General features: G+C 38.3%; 4 protein-coding genes across 5 annotated transcripts in view; 3 read left to right on the forward strand and 1 right to left on the reverse strand.

Moving 5' to 3' along the window:
• Window positions 1-5,699, forward strand: part of LOC103514145 — a 6,526-nt gene extending 827 nt beyond the window's left edge. Inside the window, exons 2-5 of one of the 2 annotated variants that reach the window (XM_008479012.1) lie at window positions 3,018-3,131; window positions 3,725-3,869; window positions 4,593-4,694; window positions 5,207-5,699. In XM_008479012.1, coding sequence (XP_008477234.1) covers window positions 3,018-3,131; window positions 3,725-3,869; window positions 4,593-4,694; window positions 5,207-5,592 — 747 coding nt within the window. In that variant the 3' untranslated portion in view covers window positions 5,593-5,699. Of the gene's footprint in view, window positions 1-2,849; window positions 3,132-3,724; window positions 3,870-4,592; window positions 4,695-5,206 lie in introns of those variants that run through there. The other variant, XM_008479011.1, reaches the window with a different exon arrangement.
• Window positions 5,700-8,238: 2,539 nt separating this feature from the next.
• LOC103514147 (DNA-directed RNA polymerase II subunit RPB7) lies at window positions 8,239-11,186 on the reverse strand. The gene is made up of 4 exons (XM_008479013.3): window positions 10,908-11,186; window positions 10,197-10,368; window positions 9,591-9,805; window positions 8,239-8,832 (listed from the first exon to the last, which is right to left on the reverse strand). Exons 1-4 carry the CDS (start codon window positions 10,917-10,919, stop codon window positions 8,710-8,712), a joined length of 522 nt encoding a protein of 173 aa, XP_008477235.1. The 5' UTR covers window positions 10,920-11,186; the 3' UTR covers window positions 8,239-8,709.
• Window positions 11,187-11,982: 796 nt separating this feature from the next.
• Window positions 11,983-13,899, forward strand: LOC103514150 (calcium/calmodulin-dependent protein kinase type 1-like). The gene is made up of 3 exons (XM_008479017.3): window positions 11,983-12,144; window positions 12,850-13,635; window positions 13,884-13,899. Exons 2-3 carry the CDS (start codon window positions 13,124-13,126, stop codon window positions 13,897-13,899), a joined length of 528 nt encoding a protein of 175 aa, XP_008477239.1. The 5' UTR covers window positions 11,983-12,144; window positions 12,850-13,123.
• LOC103514148 (calcium/calmodulin-dependent protein kinase type 1-like) lies at window positions 13,673-15,000 on the forward strand. The gene has a single exon (XM_026827190.1). It carries the CDS (start codon window positions 14,158-14,160, stop codon window positions 14,845-14,847), a length of 690 nt encoding a protein of 229 aa, XP_026682991.1. The 5' UTR covers window positions 13,673-14,157; the 3' UTR covers window positions 14,848-15,000.
• Window positions 15,001-15,517: the final 517 nt, after the last annotated feature.

Here is a 15,517-nt window from a genome sequence, read left to right on the forward strand (position 1 = left end):
TAGCTTTCTCCTATTCTTCTCTCTTCAATTGTGAGACGATAAGACCTCTATCTCAAGGTGCCTCCACAATTTTAGAGTCAAATTCTCGAATTAAAGGTATTGAGGATAAAATTCCATACCTCGGCTGGGATTGAACCCACGCCCTCCTGTTTACCAGGCGAGCGCCTTGACCACAACCACCGAGGCTTAGTCTGGCTGGGGGAATTTGAACAGAGAGTGTAGACCTGTTTAATCTGGCTAAGGGACTAACAGATAAAATTCCATACCTCGGCTGGGATTGAACCCACGCCCTCCTGTTTACCAGGCGAGCGCCTTGACCACTACACCACCAGCAGGTTTGAATAGGCCAGCCTAGTTAGCTTGGAGGGTAGCGCGCCTGCCTTGTAAGCGCTAGGCCGCTGATTCGATCCCCGCCCAGGGAGAACTTTATACAAAACAAATAAGGTTCGTTCTCGGAACGGCTGGCTTTCTCCTATCCTGTCCTCGGTTTATCTTCGATTTCGGCACGATAAGACCTCCGTTATTACCTCTTTATTTTTTAAGAGGTTCGACAGCCATTCCATGAACGAACTTTACATGTTTAATAGGATCAAGTTCTTCCCCCCTTTTACATAAACCATTGGAAAATCGTCTTTGCAAATGCAGGGTTGGGGGTTCGATTCCAATTCCAAAAGGAAAGATACGCGTTATCTATTGTTCTCAATCAGAATCGAATAGCCAAAATATTTCAGCGAAAGTAAACTTCTAAATTAAATCACTAATGAGGAATCGAAATTTCTTTTCACCCATATCAACACTATCAACAGACCATGTAGGCAAACACTAGGAAGTGTCCATTTCAATCGATACCATTTCTTTTTCCATAATCGTCAATGAATGTGCTTGGATCTTAACCCGCGAAATATCATAATTTCAAGATCGAGAATTTGTTGGGCTGAAATGGGAATTGGTGTTATTTGTATTTTAGTATAATCTCAAACATTTTTCCCAGAAAAGATTTGATAGAGGGAGCTGTAACAACGGAGGTCTACCGTGCCGCAATCGAAGAAAGGATGAAATAATAGGAGAAAACCAGCCTTTGCGAGAACGAACCTTTTCTGTTTACGATAAAGTTCGCCCCGGGCTGGATTCGAATCTGTGACCTAGCGCTTACAATGCAGACGCTCTACCTTCCAAGCTAAACAGGATTGCTCAGGATTTGAACCCGTGACCTCCTGATTACCAGGCGGTAGCGAGCGCCTTAATCATTAAACTAACAAGGCAGATCTGGGTGGGTAGTAAGTAGGTCTTTTAAAGGATAACCAAAGTTTTAATAGATAAAATTGACAATCAACACTTAATCCGAATCTAAATGGCGCTATCTCAAAATCACAGCCCCCGTGGTGTGGACGGCCCCCCGGGCGTTTGGGGGTCCCAAATGAATATAATTTGGAGTATCCACCTTTCCACCAATCTATTGAACTAGGGGCACAATGGCGAACCTTGAGGAGGGGCTCTCAAAAAAGTATGTTTTTACACTACTGCTGAAATGCCAACTCAGCTTGGTAAATCCTTGGTTTAAAATTTCATTTTAAATTTTAGATCGAGTTTAATCTTAAAAGTGTGCTTCCAGGATTAAGGTTTGATTCACCAGATTTTATTAACACGTTGAACCGATCGGGTTAAGAGGGACACCTGATTAAAATGCAGGACGTGGCTACCACCAGAAGCTCGGATGAAGAGACGTGAAGATATTGCCACCTAATAGCGGACCTAGGCAAGACGAGAAATTGATGGTCGTAGAGGATTTTGTGGTGGCTCTGGTAAAAATAAAGTTGATGAATTAACCTTAGAACAACAGTCATACATTTGTTGTTTAGAGTGCAAATAAATTAATGAATATAAAAAAACTTAGAACAAAATGTAAAGGATTAAATTTTTTAATTAATTAAGTTATCCGGTTAACAAATCATTGCTTTTTTTTGTTACTTAGGTACCCCCAATTTCCATTCCCAACACCTCTTGACTTATACTCGTATTCCCTGGTCCAACTAAAATCTTCTCACTTTCTGTCCCCATTTTCAATTTCATCTTATAGTGGGTGGCCCAACGTCAAAAAAGCTGCATTTCGTCAGGAAAGCACCAAATTTGGCATGGACCTTCATTTGGACCATATAAAACTTTTAGGAAGGGGTGACACCGAAAACCATGTATACGAACAAAATGGCGGCCTTTTTTTCAAAATGGCGGCCAAAAAAGGGGTGGTGGCCTGATTTTAGCAGGAATTTCGTCTGTAAGATTTCCGCTCGTGATCCTTATCCTCTATATTAGATAGATGTATCTAATCCCTATCCAACTATATCCATATTATTAGATAGTTGCATGGTCCCCTATCCAACTATATCCATATTATTAGATAGATGTATGGTCCCCTATCCAACTATATCCATATTATTAGATGGTTGTATGGAAGTGAGCTCCTTTTGTGGATTTTACGGAGTACGGAAATAGACTATTCCGGTGCCAGCCTAGGTAGCTTGTAGATGTCTTAAAAACGCTAAAGGTAGAAATACACTACTATCACGTCACGTCACGTGAGCTCATGGGGAGTCAGAAAGATGTAGTTCAAAGGTTTCCCATAATATTGTAGGTATAATTTCGTTCAGGACAGCTACACTATCACGCCACTTGAGCTCAACTTTGAACTACATCTTTCTGACTCCTCATGAGATCACGTGACGTGGTAGAAGTGTGTTTTTACCTTAAGTAGCGGGACCGATATCATTATCTTTCTCATCAATCAACAGTGAACATCGATTCAAAACAATCACTCAAACAATTAGTTATATTTTAGTCAACTACTTTAGTTTAATTCGAAGTTAACTCGTTTTCGTTAACTTCTTTTCGCCATGTTTCGTTACGTTGTGCTGAGTCTCAGTTTGTTCGGGTTTGTGTTCGGAAATCCGCTGATTTCGGGGGCCTACGCCGGGAAAAGTTCCCTCCAGAGTTCTAACTTCTGGAAGAACACCCCCATGGACAACATCGTTACCAATCTGAAGATGGAATGTGCCACCCAGAAGGACGTGATCTCCTGTATGAAGTACAGAATTCTGAATCTGTTCGAGGAGACTTTGAACAAGGACTCTGTCAAGGTAAGGGAGCAATACTTAAAAAATAAAGGAAAAAAGAAAATCTCGATTTTTTGTCTAGTTTAACAGCTTTTTTATTTAGAAATTGTTTTTTTCTTTTTTTCATTTTCTAATGGGTACCTACATACCTACCTACCTTGATAGTTGCTCAAATATCAATACAATAAACTTTTGAAATTATTTTTCATTTTCCAATAATAATGTGACATGTGACAGTTCTTGGAATTTCTCAAGGGCCTCAGAGAATGACATTTTACACAATGATTTTTTGTCGTTTCCAAACCGGGGTCTTTGAGTTGGTTACTTAAAAGCGACGGGTTTTTTCAAAGATTTTAATGAAAGTTTCTATGAAATTAGATTTTTTTAAAAAAGTAAAATTTTGTTTACAGGACTGAAAAGTCTCAAAAATTCCTATAGTCTCGAAGTCTAAACACATTTTTTTCTCTTTCATAACTCGTTCTTTTCCACCATTATGGCCGTTCCGTGAGGCAAGTCGATCCTTCAAAGCAACCGGCACTGAATCTTTAGACTAGACAATCCCACCTCACTGATTGACTACACGCCACTGAATCTATATTTCCCATTCTCCTCCCTAGGTATCCGACTCTGTTCAGCTGGTCAAGAATGCCGACGACAAGACAACCACGGACTCACAAACCCAAGGTCGCGGGTTCGTTGATGAAGTCGAATCCTACATCACCAGTCACGACCTGAAAGTTCTTCTCCCAGGACCCATGTCAGGTAATTGGAACACCCGGGTTCGATTCCCGGCATAGTCGAAGTTTTTTCGGTTGCTTTGGATTTGGGGTGCACCCAGCCTCAGGAGGATATTTGGGAACCTCAAAAAAGTAGTGACCAGTGGAGTCATTACCAATGTAGTGACAAAGAATTGGTTCACAACAAATTCATTACTGACTAATGGGTTGTCCGTGATTCGTGACAAAAAATTGATCATAACTAGAGATCGGTTTAGAATTTCGGCAAAATCCTCTCTTATTCCATATCTAGAACGTATTAGGAATATTCCTACCAAATTTCAGCTTTCTAGGTGTTGGGGTTCTGGAGATAGAGTGATCAGTATGTGGGATGAATCTTAGTTTTACACGATAGTATGATTTGGACTTTTAAGGTAGAAACACACTAAAGTCATGTGACGTGACTTAACTTGATAGTAGTATGGCTGTCCTGAACGAAATTACCTACAACATTATGGGAAAACTTTAAACTACATCTACATCTTTCTGACTCCCCATGACTTCACGTGACGTGATGGTAGTGTGTACCTTTAGTCACCGGTTCAACACCGAGCTTTCATCGTTGAACCGTTTTAACGCTTTTATTTCCACCAGGCGCTAAGCTGAGAATGTCCAATCGTTAACCTGATGACTTAATCAATCAAACATTTCAAAATGTTTATAGCATCACCGATTAATCTCACCGTTTTAACGTTTTCATTTCCACCAGGAGCTACGCTGACAGTGTCTCCCAGAAACATGGACAATGATGAACTCAACCTGAGCGTGCAGTTCCCCAAGGAAGAAACCAGCAGCGTTGGATCCGAAAGAGGTACGAATTGTTTCTTTTCAAGACGCTCACCTGGTAAACAGGAGGGCTTGGGTTCGACCCCAGTCTAGGCATGGAATTTCATTCTCATTTATTTGAGAATTTGACCAAATAATAATGGAGCTCCAAGGGTTAGGTGATAGAGAACACCTCTGGCGTTAACCTCGCCTAGTGGTTACCTTCCACTCAAGATTCTATTATTATTACATCTCCCAACAACATAATTATGATTGTCTCCTCCAAATATCTTGATATTTTCCAATATTTTACGGGGTTCGGGTAAAGAGCTTCCTGGAATATAAGGCGGGTGTACACTGGAGAAACACATAATGAAACTGGTTTCATGAAGTGTAAAATTCAAATCATAGATAGATAAGATTAAGACAATGCTGTACTCACTGGGTTGCTGGGTTCCATCATTTTCGTGGAAACGAGTTTGATCAAATGCGTTTCTCCAGAGTGCATCCTTTAGGTGGCCCCAGTTTCCTTTAACATTCCACCTCCCATATTTCCAGGCAAGAAGCACAAGATCCGCAAGATCCTCGTCCCGATCATGATCTTCATCCTGCTCAAAGCCATGACTCTGGTTCCCCTCGCCATCGGAGTCCTCGGTCTCAAAGCCTGGAACGCCCTCCAACTGTCCTTCTTCTCCTTCATCATCTCAATCGCTCTCGCCATCTTCCAACTGTGCAAGAAGATCGCCTCAGATTCCGCCGCGCCGGCCGTGCACGCCGCTGGGCCCTGGGAGTACTCCGCTGCCCACTATGCCGCCGCGAGAAACTTCCTCCTCGGGGACGAAGAACTCGCTCCCGAAGTAGCCAGCGCCGAGTCCCCCGCGGTGCCGAGCGAGGGTGCCGCCCAGAATTTGGCTTACAGCGCGTACGAGGCTAGTCGCCGGTAAGGACGTCTCCGCCCCGTTGACCACCCTGCCTGCTACGCGATGGACCGGATTAGGAAATGGGATTTAGACCTTGCAGCGGGGCCTGCCTCGGTGGTGTAGTGGTTGAAACGCTCACCTGGTAAACAGGAGGGTGCGAGTTCAATTCCAGCCGAGGCAAGGAATTTCATCCTCATTTTTACTTTCCTTTTTTTAAAAGAATTCAAGCAGATAACCATGGAGCTTGAAGGGTTAGGTGGTAACCTAAGTAAAAAATCCCGTTTTTAATTCGGTCTCTTGGAATTTTTATTTGGTTTGACTAAAGTAAGGCTCTGGTTTTCTAAATTAAAATCAGCGTGTAGGCGGGGTTCGTATGTTCACTGTTCGCCCACTAGAGTGTTGTATTCCAAGACTTAAGATTATGAATTCCCCCAGGGTTAGCTTTTATGAATTATAAGAGATTAAATTCAAAGAGATAAGGTTCGATACCTTTCAGCTAAATTCTTTTGATTTAAAAGTTGTGTATTAGACAAGACTTCTAAATTGGGTTCATAAATTTAACCTTTTGCGTACAGAATCAATTTCACCAGAATCGCTCTTACGGTAGGATTCATGTCCTACATGAACCTCAAGCGTTGTTGTTACAGTCAGACGTAAACAAAACATTTCTTTCAAATACGGTAGGATTCATGTGAGACATGAAACCTCCGAAAAGCGACTTGTGGTAGGCTTCATGTCACACATGAAATTGTTCCCTCGCTTTTAATTTATTTTCTTTTTTTTTCCTAGTTGAGATAGAAACATCTGGTTTTTTTTGTCTTCTTCGGAAATCTTCGGACTATAATTCCGAATGCTTTGGAATCATAGTAAACAAACACTGGCTTTTCAGTGTGCACCCCAATTCCACCTGTGGGTTCCTCTCAAGTCCTCACATCGCATATCCCCAATTTCGCCCATAGGTTACCTCCAATTTCAACTACCGTCCATTCCCAAGATATACTCGTACAATTCCACCTGTGGGTTTCTCTCAAGTCCTCACATCGCATATCCCCAATTTCGCCCATAGGTTACCTCCAATTTCAACTACCGTCCATTCCCAAGACCTCTTGACTTCTATTCCCAATCGGGTACATTTTAACCCCAATTCCAACGTAAGTGTACCATTTATTCGCCCACCTAAAAAACGTACCATTTATTGGCCCACCTGCCCACATTTATTTTTCTAATTTTTGTTTTTATGACTACAGTTTTGAAATACCACTGGTTTGATAGCATTCTTTAAGCCCTTTCTTTTGATAAAATTGGATCTTGAAAAAGTTCGTCGAGTTCAGACTTATGTGGCATATAGTACAGGAGGGCCAATAAATGGTACGTTTTTTAGGTGGGCGAATAAATGGTATACACTTACCCTACTTTATCCCAATTCTTCAAGCCAAACACAAGCTGATTGGTTGTCTTACTGCCAATAAAAGGTGTCTAAAGCCAATAAATGGTCTCTTGTAATTCTGGGCTCTGATTTGTACATAAATAGGTATCCTATTAGGTCAGTTAGTACTGACATTTTGTTTCCAGTCATTTCGCTTTTATCCTTTTACTTCTTCTCTGTTCTCACTTAAACTTTAACATTGCACTTTATGTAATTTTCTCACACTTGTTCTTCTTTTATCCTTCTTTTACCTTGTGATATCTTCCCACAGTTTTTTATTATCTCTTACTTTTCACGTTCAAAAACTTCACTGATATTTAAGGCCCGTGTCACAAATCGATAAAATTAAACCTTATAAAATCTCCGGTCTTCCTTTACGGAGATTTCGTTTGGGCTGAGTTTTCGTTTTGTGCTATCGAACCCAAATACTGATAAAAAGATCTCCGTTCGAAAAATTACCGTTTTCCAAATTGTGATTTTTGATTCTGAAAATTTCACTTCTTGACGTTCTCTCCCTACACTCTTGATTCTTTTTCTGCACTCCTTCACCGTTAATCAATTTTTATTGAAAAAAGAAAGAATTTATTACAAATAAATTTCATCTTACCTGACTCTTTCGCTCTCTTAAATCAACTTCACTCCAACTTCAAATATACTTAAACTAGTCCTAATTTTAAACAGCGCTCTAGATTTAATCCTTCTTTACCTTTTCACAACTTCTTCATACCTCCTTTCATAATTCTTGCTTTCTTCAGCTCTTTCGCCTAGTAATGTAAATAGCACCCTATATGCCTTGTTTTTCCTACGTGTAAATTACATGACTTTGTAAATATGATTTTTATATTTCACTGTGTTATAATTAAAGGTATTTTTCATAAAAAAAGTATACTGTTTTTTGCAAAATAAAAAACCCCAGCATGTTTGTTTTTCACTGAAATGTACAATTTGTTTATTTTATTGATTATTTACTCATCGTTTGATAGGTCATATAATGGATAGGGGTTTTTAACTTTAGGGGCTAATGACATTCGAAGTCGTGCCCTTATTAAAATTTTAAAACACTTTAATTGATCATATTGTGAAAAAAAAAAAAAAAAAAAAAAAAAAAAATTACCGGTTTTTTTTCGGGGGAAAAAAACTACCGCCACAACAAAAAAAAAAAAAAAATCATTACCGGTTTTAGTTCGTGGGAATAAAACTACTGCTACATCAGACTAGTGTGGTCTGTGTCGTAGCATGGCCATCCCGTAGTATGTCCCTATGTAAATCAACGAGAAAAATACTTCCGATTTAGTTCCTGAATCAACACAAGAACACCGGAAAAGTAAAGTCGTATTTTATTATGCCCCTCTGTGCGCGAAGAGGTAGCACAGAGGCCATTACTTACTCTTTGGGAGTAATGGCGCCACCACACTTGCTGCCACGGGCCACTTTTGTATTTTCAATGGTTATCTGAAAGAAGGCTTCTGAGTAAAATTTTGCAATTTCTTGATGAGAAAATACCAAGAATTGAAGTCTGTCTCTCATGTTAAGGGAGATGTTTTAAGTTTTAATGCATGAGTTCATGTGTGTAAACACCATGGAATGTGCTTTGGAAGTCAGCGTATTATTGTTGGAAATTCACATCTCCTTGGCGAAACTCGAAAGTGCCACAGAGAGGAGTAGTAAAATACGACTATACGTGTACTCTGGGAATCAGCAATGCCCCCCGTTCTTTAATTACATACGAGACCTAGATAGTCGTCCATGAGAGTTCCTATGGCGAAAATACCCGAAGCGTCCACCCGAGTTCCCACGATCTTGAGTCGGATTTCATCGTCCTCTTGAATGACCACTTCCTGGGGGAAAAGGAAAAACGAACGAGATTAATAATTATTTGCCTACCTTAACTTTTCATGACTAGGGTTCTTGGCGATTTTCCAAAACCGACTCGAGTTTCGCCTCTCTCGTAGGCTTTTTCAAGTGAAATACATAAGTACCTGTAAGTATTAATTAGTATATTGGAAATCGTTGAACAGGGTGTAGACCAGCTTGGTCTGGCTGAGGGACTTTAAACTGGAAGTATACCAGTCTGAATTTCCCTTGCTAAAGAAATAGCAAAGGTTGAGTGCAAAGGGCATCCACTCGTAAAATCTGTAGCCAAAACCAGCCTGCCCAAAGCAATTACCCTAGTTAGAATTGTTAGAATATACCCTGTTTCGATTACTGGTCCTATACGAACTTTATCTTAACCTAAACTTCTTTTTCTTCGCCTTTTCCCGTGTACACACGGGGTCGGGCGCTTTTCGTCAGCCTCTCAATCAGCCCTGGCTCTAGGGTGACGGTGATTGCTTTGGGCTGACATTTGGTTTTGGCTACAAAAATTTTACGAATGGACCCTTTGCACTCAACCTTTGCTATCTCGTTAGCAAGGGAAATTCAGGCTGGTATCCTCCCTGTTTAAAAGCCCCTGGCCAGACTCTTGGCTGGGGGACCCTCTATCAAACTTTTTTTTTCTTTTTTTTTTTCAAGTAAGACACAACAATGCTTGTAAGTACCATTGTACCTACCATACCTAAAATAATACATAGATAAAAAAAAAGCTTAATGTACTCACCCCATGCACAGATTTGTAGCAGACTGGGTTGGAGTTGGGACAGAACTGCATGTCCGTAGGTATGGAATGATGAGAGATGAAGCAAGACAGGGGCCCTATTTCAGCAAACATCCCTACTTTATTTACTTGGGTCACAACAGCATCAAGAACTTCTCCCTTGAATGGACGGAACACAATGGCTCGATATTTGACCGGGTACACCACAAACCCTTGACCTGAAAAATTGATTTGTAGATATTTTTACTGTGCTTGATTAAAGACTTGGTAACTTTCTGAGCATTCGGTGAAACAAGACTTGGTAACAAAAAAGTGAAGTAGTATTTATTTTCCATAAAACTCAATAATTTTATTGTGTATGAAAGTGGTTTCATGGAAAATTTTAGGTAATTATTCAGGAGCCATGGCAATGAGAAAGAAAGCTCCTTTTTGTGTTTAACCTAACCCTATAATAACACTGGTCACTGTTTAACATCCTTGTATAGGTAACTGCTCAGGTTTTTGGTAATGGAGATTTTGTAAAAAAAAAAGTGTTATTTATACACCTATTAACTGGTTATTTTTACCATGTATATTTTTCCCACCTTTTTTAATTTTTTTCATACCCACCTGGTTGAATAAGGCCAGCTCCTATGCTGTCTATCGTAGTGACAGCAATAACAAATCCATACTTCCCTGTACATGTGCCTTCTACCTCCGAGTACAATTTCTGTTTCACAGTTTCATAAAGCTGAGGTCCAAAATATCTGGGATGGAGTAGAATTTCATGCTCCAGACTTATCTGTTGGGACAAAATAAAAACAAAGGTGAGTACAAGCAACCATTTTCTTAATTATTTCAAAGTGTGCATTTTTTCCCCCAGTTTGTGTCTAGCTGGGAGACTTTAAACAGAGAGTAGACCACCTTAGTCTGACTGGGAGACTTTAAAACAAGGAGAATACCAGCATTCATTTTCCCTTACTAAAGAAATAGCAAAGGTTGAGTGTGAAGGTCAAGGTCAGGTCTACTCATAAAATTTTTGTAGCCAAAACTAAATAATGTTAGACTAGAGCAATCACTTAGCTAGAACTGATGTAGAGGCTGACAAAAAAAGCTGATCCTGTCTGATTACAGGAAAAGGTAAGGAAGAATAAGAAGATTTAGAATCAGTTCGGGTTTAACGGGACCCCATATGAACCTTTATCTGAGTGAGTACAGTTCACTGAATGCCTATGATTGGTCTAACAACTATGAGAGAACTCTAAATCTATATCTATTTCTCACGCACAATACCCAATAGCAAGTACTACTTTTAGACCACCTACAGATAAGTATACTTACATGGTAGAACATATTAGGAGGTTTTCTTCCCACATAAACTTGATACACATACAAAATCTATCGGAGAACTGTAGTACCCAACTCTTGGAACTTTCAGCAATCAGTTTTCCTGCAGCTCTTTTTCCTCATAAAGTAATTCAAGTTGATTATTACAAACCAGTAGAACTTTCTCTCCACATTCTTATTATGAAGCTCGACTGATAAACCGAAAATAACTTTTACAAAGGAAAATGGAAAATCTGCTAAAATTTTTGCCAAAAACGCCGTTTCAGCGGTTTCAGACTGTTTTTAGACGATTGTTTACAATTTTAAAATTTCGCGGTCTTGTCAAAATAGGCGCCATTACAAAAAGATCCGTTCACACGATCACCTATACATGAGGTTATTTTAATTTTCCGATAGAGAGTGACACCTTTACCATTTCTTATCATTCAAGGAGGACATGATTGTTTGGATAGTCGAAGGTTTTATGAAAGATTGAGGCAAAAAAAGACGATATTGTTCATCAGCTTGTTTCGTGATCGCGATAATAATGACCAAATTTCTGGAAAAACTCTTGAAATGGTCGGTCAGTCCTTTTTTGACATCAGGTAATTTGCCAAAAAGTTGAACTCCTAGATGGAATTTGTGTAGGTACCTATATGATTTTTGGCATGGTGGTGGGCATCGAACCCAGGACCTTCTGCAATGAACGCGAGCGCGTTACCACCGCATCCTCGCCTTGCTTTTTCCGAGATTACGAGTTGAAGCGAGGTTTAAGGTTAAATCTTGAATTAGGCAATCTGAATGGCTGAAATTTTTGAAATAAACCAATCAGATCCAAGAGTTAACAAAGCCAGTTTAAACTCCGATTGGTCCTGGCCATAAATCATTTTAAATTTTAGAAAAATGGCGTAGATACACGAATAGACGCTTCACTTTTGAAACGTCAACCGTGTATCCAGAGCTTTTCTACCTCCTTGATATTTGTTATCAGCTGATAAAAGTTTGAGGTTATGTGTTCAGTTGTTATCAAAATTTGCCTGATTTCCTTTTTCCTTGATCTGTTCCCCTGTTTTTCCACTTTTCCTGTTTTTTTTTTTTCCTTCAGTAATCAGTTTGCCTCTGCTGTTCGGAGTTCGTGCGGTCGTCCGTGTTCTAAACATGGTTTAGAAAACATTCATATAAAAATTCGTATGGATTTTTTTTTACACTTTAAAAATTCCAACTTAAAAATCAAATTGCAAGCCCTCAGATGGTAACCTACCTGTAGAGCCAACTTCTATCTTTCATGTGAATTGCAATTTTAATAAATTTGATTTCGTAATCCTTCCAACCAACATTCTCAAATATTTGATTTCACAACTTTAACTTTTGTCCTTTAAGAACAACTTTATTTTAGTTTAAAATTTAAAACCAGAATCTTGAGAGCAGTCTCTGAATTTTTTATGTTGAGCAAATTATTAATGAGAGGTATGAAATTGTGATTTTTTTTTCCGCTATTTCAAAATCTGTGGTAAATTTTATTCTAATCAATTTATCACTAAGCAAGTTTAGTGTGTGTTTTAAATAATTGTGTTTCATGATTAATAATATTGTGATTATTTAGGTAAAATAATTCTATGATTTAGGTTAATTAACTACATAATCAAGCTTTTGCTCTATCTAAATAATAACTGTTATAATAAGTCAAATTGATAGGTAGCTAGGTACCTATCTAAACCGAGGTAGCTAGGTACCTATCTAAAACAGTTTTTGTTTTCTGATAGGTACACATTAAAATCACATTTGGGTACCTATCTAACAAGTGTGTGTTAATGTTGGTTTTGGAGGTTGCCTACAAATTGAAATAAATCTGTAAACTGTGTGAGAAGATTAAATTCATATTTTTTTCCAGTGTGGTTTTAGTGTGCGTGTGGTTTTCTACTTAGTAGAGCTAACACTTTGTGTTTTTCTTTATCAGTTCCATTATAGAATAAAATATTTTTTACCTACCTACTTATATCATTTGAATTTATCAGTATATTGAAAGCACCATTGCCTTAGCCTTACCTACTTAGATTTGTATTTTAATATTTTTAACATGTTAATCTTATATCCATAAAATAAGAAGGTCACAAGACAGTCTTGTGAATGACTTTAAATTTGTTGCAATCATTGCATACTTTCTCTTTGACACCGGCATTTGAATCTCTTCCAATATTTCTAACCTCAACTGGATTAGGAAACTTACCAAGATGCCACTCTTTGGTAAGAAAGACTCTGCAAAAAAGTTGAAAAAAGATGGGAAGGATAATGAAATCAAAGGTCCCTCCATAGAAGAGAAGTACATTCTAAAAGAACTTCTGGGAACAGGAGCCTTCTCTGAAGTACGACTAGCAGAGAGCAGAGAAAATGGGACAATGTTTGCTGTGAAAATCATAGATAAGAAAGCCCTGAAAGGGAAAGAAGACTCCTTAGAGAATGAAATCAAAGTGCTGCGTAGATTTAGTCAAAGTGTTCATAACCGGCTGGATGAGACAAATGACAATAACAGTAATGATAAAGATAAAGAACGCCTAACCCATCCAAACATAGTACAACTCATTGAAACATTTGAAGACAAACATAAAGTGTATTTAGTCATGGAATTAGTTACCGGGGGAGAATTATTTGATAGGATTGTAGAGAAAGGGTCATACACAGAAAAAGATGCCTCTATGCTTATACGACAAGTTTTAGAAGCTGTTGACTACATGCACGAAGCTAGGTACCTATCTAAACCGAGGTAGCTAGGTACCTATCTAAAACAGTTTTTGTTTTCTGATAGGTACACATTAAAATCACATTTGGGTACCTATCTAACAAGTGTGTGTTAATGTTGGTTTTGGAGGTTGCCTACAAATTGAAATAAATCTGTAAACTGTGTGAGAAGATTATTTTTTTCCAGTGTGGTTTTAGTGTGCGTGTGGTTTTCTACCTAGTAGAGCTAACACTTTGTATGTTTTTCTTTATCAGTTCCATTATAGAATAAAATATTTTTTACCTACCTACTTATATCATTTGAATTTATCAGTATATTGAAAGCACCATTGCCTTAGCCTTACCTACTTAGATTTGTATTTTAATATTTTTAACATGTTAATCTTATATCCATAAAATAAGAAGGTCACAAGACAGTCTTGTGAATGACTTTAAATTTGTTGCAATCATTGCATACTTTCTCTTTGACACCGGCATTTGAATCTCTTCCAATATTTCTAACCTCAACTGGATTAGGAAACTTACCAAGATGCCACTCTTTGGTAAGAAAGACTCTGCAAAAAAGTTGAAAAAAGATGGGAAGGATAATGAAATCAAAGGTCCCTCCATAGAAGAGAAGTACATTCTAAAAGAACTTCTGGGAACAGGAGCCTTCTCTGAAGTACGACTAGCAGAGAGCAGAGAAAATGGGACAATGTTTGCTGTGAAAATCATAGATAAGAAAGCCCTGAAAGGGAAAGAAGACTCCTTAGAGAATGAAATCAAAGTGCTGCGTAGATTTAGTCAAAGTGTTCATAACCGGCTGGATGAGACAAATGACAATAACAGTAATGATAAAGATAAAGAACGCCTAACCCATCCAAACATAGTACAACTCATTGAAACATTTGAAGACAAACATAAAGTGTATTTAGTCATGGAATTAGTTACCGGGGGAGAATTATTTGATAGGATTGTAGAGAAAGGGTCATACACAGAAAAAGATGCCTCTATGCTTATACGACAAGTTTTAGAAGCTGTTGACTACATGCACGAACAAGGAGTTGTCCATCGGGACTTGAAACCAGAAAATTTGTTATACTACAGCCGTGATGAAGATAGTAAGATAATGATTAGTGACTTTGGATTATCAAAAATGGAAGATTCAAGGACTATGGCCACTGCATGTGGTACTCCAGGATATGTGGCACCAGAAGTGAGTACTCTTTTCTTGTCTTAATTATTTAAGTAATACTTACCTACCTACTTACCAAACTGATGTGAATCATTGCATTTACAACTGCATTCTTTCTGTAAGGCCAGATTGCATGCATGATAGGTTTTTCTCAGAATTGAGAAATTCCTCAAAATGAAAACTAGACAGTTACCTAAACACCCCATTTTTATTATTATTATTATTTTTTTTTTGCTCTAGTGAATTGGCCCCAAGGCCCATACTTATGTACCTACTTACCTATATCTACAACTACATATTCCACATATGGGTAAGAAGGCAGGAACCTACAAGATTAAGTGTTGGTCAGTTTTGTCCATGAAATTTCCCTATTAGCAAGTCATTTATTCCTCAGATAAAAGTATGATTTTCATGTACAACTCTACCCAAGATCCTTCCTGTGGGGAAAAAAACCCAATCCTTCCAAAATTAAATGCATGGATTTTGTCTTTCTTCCTCTTACTTATCTAGTTCTAAGCTTTAAGCATCCTAAGAAAACTCACCAAGCTCAGCAAGAGACTATACTTACTTACTCCTTGTACTTACTTACCCAAGTATTTACCTAGGTACTTTTTAAAGATGAAACTTTAACTACCAGGTACTTTTTAAAAGATACTTTAACCACTAGGTTGGATGAAGTTTACTTTTGTTTTTCATATGTTTCAACTCTGTGTAT

This window comes from Diaphorina citri, unplaced genomic scaffold, assembly GCF_000475195.1.
Source record: "Diaphorina citri unplaced genomic scaffold, Diaci psyllid genome assembly version 1.1 scaffold1090, whole genome shotgun sequence".
NCBI classification, from domain to species: Eukaryota; Metazoa; Arthropoda; class Insecta; order Hemiptera; family Psyllidae; genus Diaphorina; species Diaphorina citri.

Excerpts from the sequence above, each read along its gene's own strand:
- LOC103514150 (XM_008479017.3), top strand. The coding sequence starts at position 13,124 with ATGCCACTCTTTGGTAAGAAAGACTCTGCAAAAAAGTTGAAAAAAGAT.
- LOC103514147 (XM_008479013.3), bottom strand. Across the intron at positions 9,806-10,196 it reads AGCTGGCCTTATTCAACCAG|GTCAAGGGTTTGTGGTGTAC; the intron begins GTGGGTATGAAA and ends TCAATTTTTCAG. Across the intron at positions 8,833-9,590 it reads GCTACAAATCTGTGCATGGG|GAAGTGGTCATTCAAGAGGA; the intron begins GTGAGTACATTA and ends CTTTTCCCCCAG.
- LOC103514148 (XM_026827190.1), top strand. The coding sequence starts at position 14,158 with ATGCCACTCTTTGGTAAGAAAGACTCTGCAAAAAAGTTGAAAAAAGAT.